The following is an 18,590-nucleotide window of genomic DNA, read 5'->3' as shown; positions in this document are numbered from 1 at the left end:
CATTGGGGAAAAAGAGAGAGGGAAACCATCAATCTTCCCAGTTGCACATGTCAGCAGTGATTCTTTCTGCCTTCCTGTTGGCTGTCTCTCTCACCACCTGTGTTTAGAATTAGCACTGAAGCTGCTGCCCAGATGAATAAGAACCACTGTCCCTGTCACCTGCCCTGTACGGGCTACCACTTCTAAATGAAAACAAGAAGTACACAGGGCAATTATCTTTACTGTGAATGGTGCAAGAGAAAGAATCACACGTCTCCTTAGAAGTTCATTATAACATAAAATTAAAGCAGATTTGAGGTCGTACATTCTAGGCGGTAGCATCATTTATTAGATCAGAGGGGTAAAAGCAAATAATTTCTTGAGTGCCTTGCTGTATTCTCATAGTCTCCCTCTGAAGTATCTACAGAGAGTCTGGCCTCGAGGGGAGGCTGGGTGCTGGCTCCAGGCGTCCACTCTGTCCTGCAGTGGATCCCTTCCCTTCACTCACCCATACCAGCTCTCTGGACCAAATGAAGTATATACAGCTGAATTTGATCTATTTATGTTCAAGTCCTGACCCCACTATTTATTAGCCATGCGCTACTCACTGAACCCCTCTGTACCTCAGTTTCCTCATCTATAAAGCAGAGTTGATAATACTACCTACCTTATAAGGCTTTTTGTGAGGATTAAATGAGATAATGCATTCATAGCTCTTCCTAGAGTACTTTGTACGTAGTAAGCACTCAATAAATATTAGCCATTACTATTGTTAACCTCATTGTTCAAATAATAAAACTGAGGTTCAGAGAGATTAAATAATTTGTGCAAGGTGCTAGGAGTTGTAGAAGGAATTTGAACCTAGCACTGTCTGATCCGCAAAACGGATGTCTTTTCTATTACACTATATTGTTTCCGTTCTAGTTCCATCTTACAAATAACTTCATGTGTGAGCTTAATAAATCACTTCACTTTATTCATGTCTTTATTTCCCATTATGTAAAATGAAAATGATAATAACTGACATTTCTGCTGGTATGAGACTCTTGTAATTATATGTCAATTAATTATCATCAAGTCATATGCAGTAAAACTAGGCATATTTTTTAAGTTTGGCTGCAAAAAATGTTCATGCCCTTAAAAAAAAGTTAAATAGTACAAAAGTGTCGAAAAGGTAGTCATTGTGTATTCCCATTCCTTGGGATAATCACTGTTAAGTTAAATGTGTATTCGTCTTCCTTGTCAACAGTCATCTGTTTAACAAAAGTTTATATAGAACCACTGTGAGCTAAGCATTGTTCTCAGGCCTTGAGGAGGGTGCTATTATTATACCCATTTTACAGATAAGGAGGTTCTCTGACTTGCACAAGGAAACACAACTAGTATGTGCAGAGCTGGTATTGGACTTGGTGCTCTGACTCCAGAGTTGGGACTCTTCACCTCCACTCTGCTCTCACTACTTACAGTCTTCTTATCTGCTGCATGGTATTCCATCATATAAACAATAAAATTACTATTTATTTTATATGTTCCCTACTAATGGACATTTAGTTGCTTGTAGTTCTTTTGTTATTAAAGAGTCATATGGGGAATGCCAGGTGTCCTTACATTCTAGTATGATTATTTCTGTAGGACAGATTTCTGTATGTTGGGTGGTTGGGTCACAATATTTAAGCACTTAAAATTTTGACCCCCATAAATGATCAGATAACTTATGGAGAAGTTACTACATGCCAGGCACTAAGCACTTTACACGAATAAACTCATCACAATACCCCCCATCTACCCTGTGAGATTGGTATATTATCCCCATTTTGTAGATGCTCAAGAACATATAAGTAATAGAGCCAGGACTTCAACCCAGGCAACCTGGTGTTAAATCCTGCTGCTTAACCATGGTAAATAGCCAGACAAGTTATCACAGTCATATTTTACTGCTTGACTTTGTCATTTTTCTGACTTATTCTAAAGTTGACTTAACAATATGAGCTGACAGGAGGGTCTGAACAGAAGCAAATGCTTCAGTTGAAACAACCCTGGGGGTTGTGTCATTCTACAGGTTGGATGATGAGAAAGGGAGCCATGGTTCACTGGAAAATGAGACTTCTTTCTCCTAGTAGTGGTCAGGATAGTCAACAAGATTTTTTTGGTGAAATATCTTTATGCCTGGAAAATAACTTTAGAATCTTTTTCTCTGTTTTTAGTATTAGTACCTTGTAAGAAATTCACACTGTCTCTCTCTCAAAGGTTCAGAACACTTGAGAAGTCATGGAGTTATTTCATTTGTTGGGTATAAAAATTTCTGGCAGGGCTTCCCTGGTGGCGCAGTGGTTGAGAGTCCGCCTGCCGATGCAGGGGCCCCGGACCGGGAAGATCCCACATACCGCGGAGCGGCTGGGCCCGTGAGCTATGGCCGCTGGGCCTTCGCGTTTGGAGTCTGTGCTCCACAACGGGAGAGGCCACAACAGTGAGAGGCCCGTGTACTGCAAAAAAGAAAAAAAAAAAATTCTGGCGTCTCGGCTTTGTTTAGCCAAGGCCACCAGTTGTTAGTCCAGGTTTTCCTCAACCAGCTGAGCTGACCATGAGACCTGCCTACAGCTGCTTGAGTGTTGAATTCAGACTCTCTGTAGGGATTGGAGGGAGAGAGTTTGCCACACAGGGAGATGGGTAAAAAAGAGCATCCTATGCAGAGATAATTTTGTGTTTTATCCATGACAATTCTGATGTCAAAACCTTCTTAGTGGGATCATTTTCTTAGTGCTGTCTGGGCTACCCATGCTTCTTAAATCCCTGAGCCATAAGGATTTATGGAACTGGGCATTGTTAAGTCAATTTACCTAACGGTGGAAGATGGTGTGCTTACTTGTCGCAGGTGTCTTTTCTCACCAATGTAGACACACTAGCCACATCTTCATAAGCTGTTGACCATAATAATCTGCTGACCTTCATGTGATACTAGAACTGCCTGAAGCCAAAGGGGCCTCTGACCATGCATTAATACATAAATGCTCAGGGATTTTATTACCTTGAAATGTAAATTATAAGCAAGTGAACTTTTCAAATTTTTACACTCTATTTGTGTGTTTGTGTGTGTGTGTGTGTGTGTGTGTGTATGTGTGCGCTCCCATGTTTCCAGTCAGATTGGCAGTTTGGGAGAATAATTATGTAGTAGTTGGCTTGGAACAGTGGTTTTTCAATCCTGGACACACAAAAAAACCCGATGCTCACACCAAATCCCAAACTGATTAAATCAGAATCTCTGAGGATGGGACCCAGGCATCGGTATTTTTTAAAGCTCCCAGGTGATCGCTGTGCAGATATGATTGAGAACTGGTGGCTTAGAAGGTATCTTCTATTTTTTATTCATAGTGTTTTCATCTGTACCTCATTTTATATAGTTGAAGTGAACTTTAAGACTAGATATTGGTGTCCCAAAGCCCGTCTCAAACTGGAGCAGGCATCAGAACCCCCTGGAAGGCTTGTCAAAGGACAGACTGCAAAACTCTTGTCATTTCTTTTCCTGGGATAAGTCCACCCATAGAATTTCTGAGTCAGTAGGTCTGGGTTGGGGCCCAGGAATCTGCATTCCTAGCAAGGTCCTTGTTTTGGTGATGTTGCAGGTACGGAGACACACTGTGGGAACCCCTGCTCCAATGCCTTCCTTCCACCTTCCTTCTGCGCCTTTCTTGCCAGCAGTGGTGGCCAGGGCAGCCGCCTCCAGGACAGTCCATATACACACAATTCAGTGTAGGAATGCTAATCATGCTGAAGGAAGTGCCCACATGTTGCCCCACCTCCAGATTATCATACATCTAAATTTAAAAGCCTGTATGCAAATACAAGCTGCTCTTCCTACCAGATTGCTCCCCTTAAGCACTTTTTGCTTTAAAATCAGAGCCACCACAGGGTAGGTAATTCTCTAGTGTCCCAAAATGGAACTTGGATTTCACTTTCCCACAGAAACAATTTTATGAATGGTGTTTAGGTGCAGCTGAAATGGTGCTGTTAAAACCATTCTTCGGAAATACTGTGGGTTCAATGAGGCTTCGATGGGCGGCCTTCCAGGACCATAACTGCCATTTAAAGAATTGAGTGTCTGAGTTTCAGAAAACCAATTTTCAAACGAGCTCTCAGAACATAACTTGTTTAGGAACTGCCTATAACTGGAACATCTGGTTCACTTTGTGTATAGTTATTTCACCCTTTACATGGAGCCAAAGTGGGGAGTAGGAATGGGAGATTTGTCATTTATTCCACTAACATTTATTAGATCCTCTCAATGTACCTGACACTGCTATATACTGGGGATATAAAGATGAAAAAGGCAGCCCCAGCCCTAGAGAGCTCATATTCTAGGTGGGAAAATATTTCCTAAGCAAATAAGAAAATATTTACCAAGTTACCCGTGTGATATGTGAAATAATGAAGAACCGATGAAAGAGGGATCTGTTCTGCTTGGAGAGAGAGACTGACTCTGTGTGTGTGTGTGTGTGTGTGTGTGTGTGTGTGTGTGTGTGTTTGGTAGGGAGAAGTTATGTTTAAGAGGTTTAGAATCAAGGAGAGATTGTTAGGCCTTGAAGACCACGGGGAGTTCTCCAGGCAGAGAAGGGGGCGAAGGACATCCAGGATGAGGGAACAGTCTGAGTGCAGAGGGAAATGAGCGATACAAGAATGGCAAGTAACTAGGTCAGCTTCTCGTGGAGGATGATGGAGGACAGCTGGGAAGGGGATTAACTGCCACATAAACTTTGAACCCTAACCCAGAGGAAGAAATGAGAAGACTTAATGCATAGAACTAAGTCTGTGTGTGTGGTATTGTGCATTTTTGTCCCAGACTTTTTTTTTGAGAACTTTCTTCTGTATATTTCCCACTACCCTGAGGAAGAACTTTTTTTTTTTTCAAAAAACTATTAATATTTTTTTAAATGTCCTGAATCAAGTTGTTTTCAAACCTGTGCTCCAGGAAGCCCCTCAGAGGATGGCAGGGGTGAGGGTGGACAAGCCCGCAGGGGGCTGCCTACTGGGGCTCCCTCACTGACTCTCCTGTTATCCATACACCAAGCATTTCTTTGGGCTTGTCTACATATTAGACATGTCTGGTAAGAATATTACATTTGAAAATGGGCGTGTAACTAAAAAAGAGACATCTTAAAACCACACATTTAGTAACAGTCTGAGGACTTAGGTGTGGAGAGCCAAATCTCTCAGCGGCTGTAAAAGGATAAATGTTCTCAGATAGTCAGCTGAAGATGGGACCACCAGACAGGCATGGATCTGTGACCAAAGATAATGGGTAGGATATACCTTTATTTGGCCACAAAAGGCAATGATAAAATCATACCTTTCCAGCATGATCTCTCTAACACTTTAAGATCAATGTTCAAATTTTCTTATGAGGAAAAGCTAGTATTTTCATAAGCATTTCAGATCATTCTTTATACTTTAAAAATTTTAGTACTTCTTGATCTCTTGCCTGTATTTACTGTTCCATCCAATATAAAAATAAATTATGTAGTGGTGGTTAAGATGTTTATGTCAAGAATCTGACCCTGGCTGGTTTGGTTTAGGAAGCAGTATTGTCATTAGAAATTAAAAGTGTTTCTCACTACATATCATATTATAATTATTTATGTTGTGTTTAGATAATATATTAATCTAGTTTTAGTCACTCTTCCAATAAAAACTAAAAGGACTTGCCAGTTTATTCTGTACCTACATATAAGCTTTGCATTTAAACATAACTTAGCTGCCCTGAGGTGACAATGCAGTCTTTCCTAGGAGGCAGAGTCCCCAGATTTTATATTTCATCATCTCTGTGTGATGGGGAGACATTCACTGAGGTGCTATTTGACAAGTAACAAAGAAAACAGAAAAAAAAAGTCCTGAAGAAAATAAGCCCAAAGAGATGCTGAGGTACAAAAGAAATAGCTGCAGAAGAAAAGAATGTGATAAATATGCAAAAGTATCATGTGGTCTGGTGAGCAGAGCTCTGGAGGTCTGGATTCTGGTCCCAGGTGTGCCACCAGCTGTGTGCCTGGGCCCTTCAGGAAACGACTCTGTGGCACACCTTCCCTTTCTGAGAGCATGTGTGTGGAGGGGAGGTGCGGGTGGGAGTGAGGATACTTAAAGGCCAGACCAACCATGAAATCAAGAAGTTCTAAACTGGATGCAGCCCTGTGCACAGGAAGGGGACAGAGCTCGGTGCCCAGGGCTGAGAGCTGGGTTCCAAATCTAACCACCTGCCTGTGATCTTGTGAGGGTTACTTAACCTTGCAGTGTCCTTCCCTGGAAAGTGAGGCCAGTAATTCCTACCTCCTTCACATCCGATGAGGTCCATGCAAGTGCCAGGGAATGTTTCTGATAGCTAAAGTTCAGCACAAGAATGAAAATCCATCTGCAAAAGCATTCTACTGCATGATAGAAGGATAGCTCAGTGCACCGAGGGAAAATAGATGCACAGCTCTTAAAATCTGGAAGTGGCTTAAATAAGTCTGTAAAAAACTATTTTAAAAAACCAAGTTTATTTCTTTCAAACTATTTCACTGACCTAATAATATGTTGCTAAGTACTTCTCATCTATGCCTTTATGGAACTCACAGTCTAGTGGATTAGTCACTCCTTTCTCCTTTTTTCTTTTTAAAAATAATTTTTTCCTGCAGTTTTAATTGTTGGCCGACATACTGCTTCTTGTTTGAGGGTGACATAAGACCTGCTTTCTCTTACATCGAATTAATATTTAGTATGTTGATTCCTAGGTCTGAGCATCTGGTTTCATTTCTAAGCAGAATGAACTCAAGTTTTTTTTTTTTTTTTTTTTTTTTTTTTTTTTTTTTTTTTTTTTTTTCCCCTTGGTGCTGAGTCAGCATTTTCTCACCAGACCCAGAGCCCTCTGTACTTTCTGGAAGAAAAAACTGACTGTGGCAGAACAATGCTGAGCTGTGGCCAAAGAAAGCTTCAGAGAAGCACCTGGATCCTCGCAGCCAGGACCGAAGTGCTATTTTTCTATGCCGGGTCTCCTATGTTTCAGCTCTTATATCACTAACTGGTGGTGTAGACATTTTCAAGAAATTGTTGAAGACAGATGCGAGGGGCCTAGGATTGAAATAGTAGGGTGACATATATGATAGAATTGAGAAGCACCAACAGAGAGCTTCTTAAGCTGTATTTTTTATTTAGAAGAATAAATAGACTTACAAAAAGAAATTTTCAACCAAATTAGTTGATAATGTTGTTGATTCCTTTTTTATCACAATCCATGATAACGTGCCTTTCATGGAACCAATTAGACATAGTGCTTGCTCAGCCAAGTTTTTGGTCTGCCGTCGACTATAGCTAAAACAGGTGTGATGAATGCACAATTGATGCTACAGCTGGACACAAGAAGGACTTTGTAATAAGAATCTTGAAATCTTTAGTTGAAGTCTTTGGTTCCCACCACCATACCAAAGTTGAAAGTGTTTCAAAGCTAGTAAGCAGCCTTCTTTTGATGTATTTTATTCACTTGGGATTAAAATCAGAAGCTCTCTTTAGTTAATCACAAAAACTATCTTTTGCCATGATTAGCAGCTTGGGATTTTTTAATTGCTTTTGGGTGCAATAATTGAAATTATGATAATTATGAACTTGGGATATGCTCAGTACCTTATGACAGGAGTGCTTTTAGCTACATCTGTCAGATTGATAAGTTTGTTCCCTCTTTGATTCAGACTCCCACCCTGTCTTCTGGAATATATCAAATCCCAGGGCTGAAGCTGCCCATTGGTAATGCTGATTCTGTTACAAATTGAGCCAATGCATGTATTGATTGAAAGTGGCGTTTGCTAAGGAAATACACCTGAAATAAAAATGAAGACCTATTTTGTAAAATGCGCCTTTTTTTATTCTCTGCATTGCGATGGGATTGAAGGTTGATGCTCTAGACTTCCCCATGAGCGAATGCCTGTGGGCTAGTCTTGAAGCTGTTTTCTTTGTGGTTTTCCTCCTGTCCACTGGGAAGCCCATGCTCCTTTCATTTTCATTCTTTTCCAACTCTAGTGCTTTTGAACACAGAACCCCCAGCCTCCCACCACCCAAACTCCACATTCCAGCCCCATGATTTCATGGTACCAGGCATATCTCCCCTGCCATGCTGTCAGGCTGCCTGCTGACTCTTGCAGGGGGAACAGACGGGAACATAAACTCACCGCAGAAGTGCAAGACACTCTCTGTATATTTTTAAGACCAGGAATCCAGTTCTCATTTAGATCCTGTATTTTTTTAATAGCTCCTTGAAAATTGAACAAAACATTTCTTGTTGCTCTTACTTCTTGATAACATCATTCCCTCTGCCTGGATATATAGAATCACAGAAACTAGAGAACGAAAAAGATGTATTAGATCATGTCTAGTTCATTCCCACTGGTCAGAATTCTTTTTTCTCATAGTCTGTCCTCTAGTGCTTTTCTCTTCTAGTTTTCCCAAGAATTAGTTTCTCCATTTCTCTCAGGGAATAATTCCTTAGTTTGAACATGGAGGAATTTGTGTGGAAATATTCATATTTTTTTTTCAGCTTGATATTACTGGTCCTTATAATCCTTTATATGACCATAAACAGTCCCCTTTCATCCTAGGTCAAGCATTTCTGGATGGCATTTTTTTTCCTCTTCATTTATTAAATTCAGAGCTTGTTTTTCTGCTTTGCTTTCTCTCTTCATCAATCAGTCCCTAAAGCCCATTAATCATTTTTTACCTCACTGAAAGCTCCTTTGCTTATTCCCATATCAGGAACCCAGGGCTGGTTAAGGTCCTAAGGTACTGAAGGAAGCCTCACTGATATGTACTTATTCTATGCTAACTCTTCTCTCTCCCTTTATTTCTCTTTCTCTCTCTCTCTCTCTCTCTCTCTCTCTCCCCCTCAGCCTCAGTTCTCAGCTACAAACTATTTTTAAAGTAATGTCTCTAAATTATGATTTGGGGAGTTAGTCATTTGACAGGCTCATGTGTATGTATGTACATGTGTATGATTTTAAGTGGTAATATTATATTTGTTCTCAGTTACTTAAAAGGTATTTTTCATATTCTCAGAGCCACAAACCTCTTAGGTCTCCTGAGTGCTTATATCAAGTACAATTCTAGATCATGGAACTATGATGTAACGTTCTATTTTAGGGCGTTATGTCAGGAATAGAGAGGAAAATAAGCAGATATAGGAAAATAGACTGTAGGATTTGAAATTCTTGGGAAAAGGGAAGGGCAAAATATAAGTAATCTTGGCACTCACACATCTAAAGTAGATTAGCTCTTAGGAGCTGATATTAGATATAAAGATAAAGACTTTTTAATGTTACGTTCTTTTTTTAAAAAAATTCAACTTTATTAATGTATAATCGACAAATAAATTGTAAGATATTTAAAGTGTACATATACCATGGTGATTTGATATACATTGTGAAAAGATCCCCCCCACCTAGTTAATTATTAACACAACCAGCACCTCACATATTTGTCTTTGTGTGTGTGAGAGAGCATTTGAGTTCTACTCTCTTAGCAAATTTCAATTATACAATGCAGTGTTATCCACTGTAGTTATCGTGTTTTACGTTAGATCCTCATAAACTATGTGGTTTTCTAGATGAGAGGACCCAGTATTATAAAGATGTCGGTTCTCCCCAAAGCAATCTATGGACTCAATGTAATCCCAATCAAAAACCCTAATAGGTTGCTTTTTTTTTTCTCTTGGAACTTGGCAAGATGACTGTAAAATGTATTGAGAAGTATAAAGGACCAAGGGTGGGTTAGATACTCTTGAAGAAGAAGAAGGTAGAAAGACTTGCTCCACCAGGTCCCAAGACTTATTAAAAGGCAGCTGCGGTACTGGTGCAGACATAGACAAATAGACCATGGACCAATGAGACAGAATAGAAAGACCAGATACAGACTCAGACATATAGAGATACTTAGTTTATGCTGAAGTGGCATTCCAGAGAGCAGTGGGGAAAGGATCTTTTCAATAAATGGCGATGGAACAATTAGGTATCCATATAGGGGGAAAAAAAGGAGAGAAAATAAAGTAGATGTCTACCTCACACCATATGCAAAAAACTCCAAATGGATACAGACTTAAATGTGAAAGATAAAGCTTTAAATCATGCACATACATATGCTTTATATATGTATGTATGTATATACACACACATATCTTCATGAACTCGGGATATTAAAAGATTTCTTCTATGGCATAAAAATCTGGTCAAAAATTATATGTTTGAAGAACATCTCTTCATCAAAAGGTAACATAAAGGCAAATAGCCACATAATGAGAGAATATATTGGCCACACATGTAACTGACAAAATATTAGGATCCAGAATATACAAAAATTCTTAAATCAATGAAAAGATAATCCAAGCTGAGAAAAATAGGCAAAATAACTTGAATAGCCTCTCCACAGAAGAGGAAATAAAAATACCAAAAACCATGAGTTCTCAACTTCTCTAATAAATAATCAGAGAAATGCAGTTAAGCCATAATGAGATTCTACCCTATATCGTCAGTTAGCTAAAAATAGAACTACTGGCAAAGTGGGTGAGGATGTGGAACAATAGGAATTGGTGATAGAAACTGCAAATTGTTACGTACTGATACTTAGGAATAGTTTAGCACGCTGTAGTAAAATTGAAAGTACATATGCGTACCTTATGATCCAGCAATTCAACTCCTAGCTACGTACACTGGAGAGACTTGGCACTTAATACACAAATATACGTGTAGAGAATATTCTTTTATTTCCCCCATAACGTTGTTTTTTGCAACAGAAACGTTGCAAAATAATGCAATGAATGTAATGAAGTCTTAATAGATGGTGTTTAAGCAAAACATGGTAGCTAGTGGAAGGAGCGTACATGAGCTTTGAAGTCAGTAATACCTGACTTGAAATTTCAGTTCCACCTATTAGTTGTGTGGCCAAAGGCAATCTATAAATATTTGTGAGCCTCAGTTTTCTCATCTGTAAATTAGAGGTAATGATATGCCTACCATATTATATATTATAAAGAATAAATACATTAATGCATATAAAGCACTGAGCATAAATGCCTGAAACATAGTAGTTGTCCAGTAAATTATGGTTGTTATTAGTAATTTTTTATTATTGTTAAAAATGATAATGATGTATTTTATCATTTATCTGTATTAAGGACAGAAAATATTTTTTAAAAATTTGTTGCACTCAAAAGCTTACAAATACAGAGGCACATTTTTTTTTTCTTCTCATTTCCTATTATAACTTCAATAATAGACAGTATAGACCAATGGGATAGCATGACCATGTCAAAAATGATTTTATAATTTAAAAAATTATGCAGAATTAAAAACTTCGTTTGAAGAAATAAAAAACCAACTATGGGGCTTCCCTGGTGGCGCAGTGGTTGCGCATCTGCCTGCCGATGCAGGGGACGCGGGTTCGTGCCCCGGTCTGGGAGGATCCCTCATGCCGCGGAGCGGCTGGGCCCGTGGGCCACGGCCGCTGGGCCTGCGCGTCCGGAGCCTGTGCTCCGCAACGGGAGAGGCCACGGCAGTGAGAGGCCCACATATCGCAGAAAAAACCAAAACAACAACAACAACAAAAAACCAACTATGATTTTATCAAAAGTAAATGGGGGGCTTCCCTGGTGGCGCAGTGGTTGAGAATCTGCCTGCTAATGCAGGGGACAGGGGTTCGAGCCCTGGTCTGGGAGGATCCCACATGCCGCGGAGCAACTAGGCCCGTGAGCCACAACTACTGAGCCTGCGCGTCTGGAACCTGTGCTCCGCAACAGGAGAGGCCGTGACAGTGAGAGGCCCGCGCACCATGATGAAGAGCAGCCCCCGCTTGCCACAACTAGAGAAAGCCCTCGCACGGAAACGAAGACCCAACACAGCAAAAATTAATTAATTAATTAATAAACTCCTACCCCACTAAAAAAAAAAAAAAAAAAAAAAAAGTAAATGGATACTGAAGCATGAAAAAGTTAAATAACTTTATCAAGAATCAATATCAGAAATATAGTATAGGTTTCCTAATTTTTAGCCCAGATCCTGCACATTAAATTATAACATCAGCAATTATTTTTATTTTTTTATTTTATATTGGAGTACAGTTGATTAACAATGTTATGTTAGTTTCAGGTGTACAGCATAGTGATTCAGTTATACATATACATGTATCTATTCTTTTTCAAATTCTTTTATTTTTAAAGAAAACTGAATTAAGTAAGAGTAGCCTTTAGCCCTAATGCTAAGGCCTTCATTGCCTTAACTGCAAAATGAATGAAGTCACATGAATAACCCCTGGAGCCCCTTTAATCTCCAGTGAAATTTGATTCTATGTCTGAAGTCTCTGTAACTGACCACCAGAACCACAGTCATCTTTTCCTCTTGGGAACTCTTGCCTGTACTGCACTATTTACCTTTCCAAACCAGTCACAATTGTGTGGTAATACTGTACTGTTACTTTTATTTTCATAAGCATATCCTCTATCTCCAGTTAGATTGGAGATACAGACCTTTTCTTACGTACCTTTGTGTTTGTAAGCTTTTGAGTGCAAAAAAAGATTTTTTTAATATCATTTCTGTCTCCTAATAGCACCTAACATAGTGCTTTACAAAATAGATGCATTTAGGGATGATGACTGTCAGATTGCAGTTAAAAAAATTGCGTAGCCATCAAACATGGGCATAGGATTCGTGGATTCTGCTTCAAAAGCAATTTTGTTTGTTTTCCTTTGTTCCAGAAAGATTCCGTGAAGCGAATATTTTCTGGCATTCAGCCTACAGGAATCCCCCACCTCGGCAATTACCTGGGAGCCATTGAGAGCTGGGTGAGATTACAGGACGAGCATGACTCCGTGCTGTACAGCATCGTTGACCTACATTCCATCACTGTCCCCCAAGACCCAGCCGTCCTCCGGCAGAGCATCTTGGACATGACGGCTGCTCTTCTCGCCTGCGGCATAAACCCAGAGAAGAGCATCCTTTTCCAGCAATCTCAGGTCAGCTTCTCAGCTTAGAACCGAGAAAACATTTATTTTCAGATTGAGGAAAAAATCGAATGGTTTATATAACTCCTGTTTTTGATTTCTTTTTTGACCCTTCAAGTGTGACTTCATCAAATGCGACTGTTTCATTTTCATGTTTTCCCTATATTCATATCATTGAGTATTATTATAATGCAATAGTATTTTCAACTTTCTCTCCACTGTACTAGGTAAGTTTATAATGCTTCATAAACCAAAACTTTGTATCCCATTAGTACTTCTAACCCTGGAATTGTTTTCCTGTACTGGGTTGCATTCAAACAGATGAATTCATGCTGTTGACTAGTCTCCTGGTGATGAGGGATAGAATTTAGCGACTGATGGTTTTACGTAACTCCAATGTTGCTTTATTGGGTATTGCATTTGGAAGGTCTATTGGATAACTCCCATTGTTCATTCTTCGTATGATAACTTTTGAGAAGATTTGAGAGAACTAGCTGGGAAATTGGAAGACAATGTCCAGTGTCTTGAGTCCAAGCCAAGAAAGGCTTTAGAACAAAGCCAAAATATTTGACTCATATCTTTACTATGGATGAATCACTTTACTCTTGGACAGGCAGATAACCTGGACTAGAGACAAGGCGCTTAAGAGACTCCCTAGCAAAGAAGGTGAAAATTTTAACTGGATCATGCCCTTATTACATGTCTGCTTTAACCTGGTGACAAAGCCCCAGCCAAGGAATGGTATGTTATACATGTTTTGGCACATGTTAACATGTATGCATGTGTGGAACGTGTTATACATGTGTACAACTCCTTTCTTAATCATAAACTTCTGACAATCATTATTTTTGTATATATTTAATCACCCACAGAACTTAATGTAATGATTCACATAGAGCAACCATTTAAAAATATGTAATCAATGAAAAGAGTATCTTCAAAAAATAAATGCAGTTATCAACTTAAACTTGTTACCAGCTTAGAGATAATGTGATAGAATAATAGAATCTAATCATTAAAATGACCATAAAGGCAATTTACCTCAATTTCCTTTTTTACAGTTGGTCAGGAAGCCTTTCCTTACGTATGGCTTTTCAGATTCAATCTTGGACAGATGTAATTGTTATCAAGTACTTGCTTATATTGAGCAAATACCCACCTCCCTGTAACTTCTAGCCATTCATTTAACTTCTCGCTAAAAATACATAATAAATCAACTCTGTCTTCCACATGACTGCTCTTCCAAACTTGGAGACATTAATTGTGCACCATCCTTACCCTCCAGGTCCTTGTTCCATAGGCCTTACCTTCTTCAAACTAGCTTACCCTAGATCTCTCACCCTCTTGGTTGTCCTACCTCAGAAGCACTCCTACCTTCTCTCTGAAACGAAGGTGCCTCTCAGATTTCATGAAGCAATGTTTATCTAAACTCTTCACATCCATCTCTGACATTATAATGCTGGTCATCATTAGAGCCAGTTTTAGAGTCACCTAATGCATTTTCCAAAGCATACCATCTTCATTCCATCTTAGCTGTTTTTGATGCAAGCTCTCTTTTGATCCTTATGTGATATTCTTTTTAAAAATTGCATTCTCAGTACTTATTTCCATGCTTCTTGTAGGTGAAAATGTCTAATCTCCACAAAGTAACCACTTGTCAGTTGCTTTTTAAAGTGACCTTTAAAATTAAAGGCTTATTTACAGTCACATCCAGTACTTGCACTTTGAGCTCATAGCCCCAGAAATGATTACCATATTCTAAAAATGTTCTCCTTTGTAAAGGATTTTTGGCAGTGACCTCCATAAATGTATAAAATTTGCAGTAATTGAGGTATCTTCTTCCACATGGTACATTGTTGTTCAAAATAGCAATTGAAAGAGTAACCAACAATATGGGAGACTTTGTAAGAACATTCTCATAAGTGAGGGATAAAAAAATTCACCTTCCCTTCGGTTTTTTTATGTTACAAAATGAGCTCACTGGTTCCCAAACTAGTGAGCTCATTATGTGGGTCTAGGTCAGAGAGTGGAGGCAACTGGTGTTGCCTGTTTCCTCAGTGGCCTCCAAATTGGCTCCCATTTCCCCCTCCTACCATCCCTGACTTCAGCTCCCTTGGGGGAATTTCGATAGTTTGCCAGTGAAATTTGAAGGAAGTACTCATCAGCCCACATTCCACAATTTGTCCCACAAAGACAGTATTAAAGACTTCCTCAGGTGTCTTTCTGTCCTCAAGAAATGCTTGGTCTGGGCCATTTCCTTCTTTAACTCGGGCAACCAACCTTATTACAACTTAATGGATGGACTGGATATTTTATCAGATTTTCTTTCCTTTTTAAAATATTTAATAAAGAAAACTTTAAATATATGCAGAAGAGTAGAGAGAAGAGTATACTCTACCCCCATCATTTACTAACATTTTGTGATTTGTCTCGCCAATGTTGTTTTCTTTGTTCAAGTATTTTATAGCAGATACCACACATCATGACATTTCATGCCCTAAATATTTCAGCACGCCTCTCTATAAACTAAGGACATTTTCTTACATAACCACAATACTGTCATCACACCTAACAAGTTAATGATAATTCCATATTATCATCTAATACCCGGTCCATGTTCAAATTATGCTGATTCTCCCAAAATGTCTTCCAAAATGTTGTCTTGTTGGAATGATGATCCAACCAAGGTCTTTGCATCACGTTTGATTATGGATCTTAAAGTCTCTTTTTATTTCATGCCTTTTGATTTGTTGATCAAGTTTTATTTCCTGGAAAGTTAATCCTTCTGCACTTAAAAAAAAATTTTAAACTTTGGTTTTTATGCTCCCACTTTTTTCTTTTTTTTTTTTTTTTTCTGATGTGGTGTGTATTTTTTTAATTGAAGTGTAGTTGATTTACAATGTGGTGTTAATTTCTGCTGTACAGCAAAGTGATTCAGTTATACCTATACATACATTCTTTTTTATATTCTTTTCCGTTATGGTTTATTACATAAATATTGAATATAGTTCCCTGTGCTGTACAGTAGCACCTTGTTGTTTATGCATTCTATATATACTAGTTTGCATCTGCCAACCCCAAACTCTCACTCCATCCCTCCCCCACTCCCCTTCCCCACTGGCAACCACAAGCCTGTTCTTTGTGTCTGAGTCTGTCTCTGTTCTGTAGATAAGTTCATTTGTATGCTCCCACTTTTTTCATGCCTTTGATATGTTAATCAGGTTTTCATTTATTTGCTATAAAATTAGCTCTTTTGGACATAAAAATAAACCTTAATATTTTGTGTTTCCTCTTTTCACTAATCTGTGTTAGCTGATGTTTAATGGCTATAAACTGCCAGCCTACATAGTTACTTATCACCATTTGTAATAGTTTGACTAGAAACGATGCTTACTTAGTGCCTATGGAGTGCCTAGAAAGGAGTGCCTAGCTATCAGTTCCTCTAGAATGCTGTAAAGCTTCAAGCGGTTCATGGAGGATGATGGGAAGTTCTTCCTGATGCTTTATCTTGAAACTGTGAAGGCATGTATTGGCTTTTGCTTCTTAGGACCATTCTCAAGTAGAAGTATATTAACTAAGCTAGTCGCCTTGAAACAATTATTATTTTAAACACCTGGCCCCATATTTGCCATGTTCTAGTAGGTGAAAGAATCATCATGGTGTTTGTATTTTATGTCTTGCTATCCAAAAGTCAATTAATTAACAACTCTCTTTATCAACCTGTGGAATTTTCAGTAGAGGGGGATTGAAAAGAAAATAGAGCATCTAAACATGGAAGATTAACCAGCCGTTTCATGTATATGACCTCTCTTTTAATCTTCAAAACAGTGCCTGAGTTAGGCATTACTGTTTTTTCACAGATGAATAAATTAAGGTATAAAGAGATTAAGTAATTAGAAAATCTCTGAGAGGTGCCTGGTACTTAGTAAATGCTTAATAATATCTTCTTAATTAGCTACCTGAGGTCATAACAGCTTGTAGGTGGCAAATCCAGGACTCTTTTTTCTTCCTAAGGCACTACTTTTGGAAGCTATATAGACAGTTTCTGACTTACAGTGGTTCAACTTATGATGGTTTGAAAGCAATAGGCATTCAGTAGAAGCTGTACTTTGAATTTTGGATGTTGATCTTTTTCCAGGCTGGCAATATGTAGTACGATATTCTCTTGTGGTACTGGGCAGCAGCAGGGAGCTGTAGATCCAGGTCAGCTGCGAGATCACAAAGGTAAACAACCGAGACACTTACAACCATTCTGTTTTTCACTTTCAGTACAGTATTCAATAGATTACATGAGATATTCAACACTTTATTATAATATAGGCTTTGTGCTGGATGATTTTGCCCAACTATAGGGCTAATGTAAGTGTTCTGAGCACGGTGAAGCTATGATGTTCAGTAGGTTAGGTGTATTATATGCATTTTCAACTTAGAATATTTTCAGCTTAACCATGTGTTTATCAAGATGTAACCCCATTGTAAGTTGAGGAAGACCTGTACTCATGGGGAGAGAACATTTTTCTGTCTCCTACCATGCCTTTGCCTCAGGAGCTGATGGCAGAGGGGCAGTGCAGAGCCAGAGCTGACCTGAAGACCCTGGACTACTAAATTACCCTCTCACTCCTGCTTCAGTCTCACAAATTGATGGTCCATTCCCCACATTGTAGCCATGGTCATCTTTCTACTTAAAATACATCAGCACCTCTCTCCTACCCTCAAGGTAAAAATTTAAACTCAGTTTCTAGAAAGCCCTTCAAGCATGAGGCCACTGAGAACATCAGGTCAGTGTTTCTTCCACTCCACCACTTTTTATCACAGGTTATTTTGTGTTCAAATGATCTGATTAACTTTTACCAATAATTCTTTAAAGCAGAAGTTAGAGTATTTTCTTCTGGGCTTTTTGTTTGTTTGTTTTTATATATTTATTTTATTTATTTTTGGCTGCGTTGGGTCTTTGTTGCTGCGCGTGGGCTTTCTCTAGTTGCGGCGAGCAGGGGCTACTCTTTGTTGCGGTGCGTGGGCTTCTCATTGCAGTGGCTTCTCTTGTTGTGGAGCACGGGCTCTAGGTGCATGGGCTTAGTTGCTCTGCGGCATGTGGGATCTTCCCGGACCAGGGCTCGAACCTGTGTCCCCTGCATTGGCAGGCAGATTCCTAACCACTGTGCCACCAGGGAAGCCCCTCTTCTGGTTTTATTTTGAGAAAATTTGATAAGTCAGTTCTTAACTTATAAAACATAAATTAGAGGTTATTTGTGTAATTTTAACAAGGTTTTTTTTGTTAGTTTCTTTATATTGGGAATTTTGCAGTACATTTAAGCATTCAGTTGATCACTGAATATGATAGGAATTTAGAAAATAATTAGAATTAAAGTGTTGGGAGCCAATACCAGTTAAAATTAGTTATAACTGCATCTCCTCACAGACAATTATTTACAAGTAAAATGAAGAATTTTTGAAATTGTGAGTTAGAGAAAAATATTTTTTATATTATGTAAGGGCTCTTTTCATGTATATCCATTGTGTTAAGCAAAGTACTTACAGATAAATATAAAGACTAGTTCCCCAGGTGCCATTGTTGGACACCAGTGTAAGTTCTAGTAATTATTTGAAATAGGGAAAG

At 38.8% G+C, this 18,590-nt stretch overlaps 1 protein-coding gene across 1 annotated transcript in view; it reads left to right on the top strand.

Moving 5' to 3' along the window:
* WARS2 (tryptophanyl tRNA synthetase 2, mitochondrial) overlaps positions 1 to 18,590 on the top strand; it is an 85,990-nt gene that overhangs the window by 29,292 nt on the left and 38,108 nt on the right. The window contains exon 2 of the mRNA XM_007457120.1: positions 12,728 to 12,985. Coding sequence (XP_007457182.1) covers positions 12,728 to 12,985 — 258 coding nt within the window. The remainder of the gene's footprint in view (positions 1 to 12,727; positions 12,986 to 18,590) is intronic.

Source organism: Lipotes vexillifer, unplaced genomic scaffold (assembly GCF_000442215.2).
Source record: "Lipotes vexillifer unplaced genomic scaffold, Lipotes_vexillifer_v1.1 scaffold511, whole genome shotgun sequence".
Classification (NCBI taxonomy): Eukaryota; Metazoa; Chordata; class Mammalia; order Artiodactyla; family Lipotidae; genus Lipotes; species Lipotes vexillifer.
This window is presented reverse-complemented; position numbering and strand designations above follow the sequence as displayed.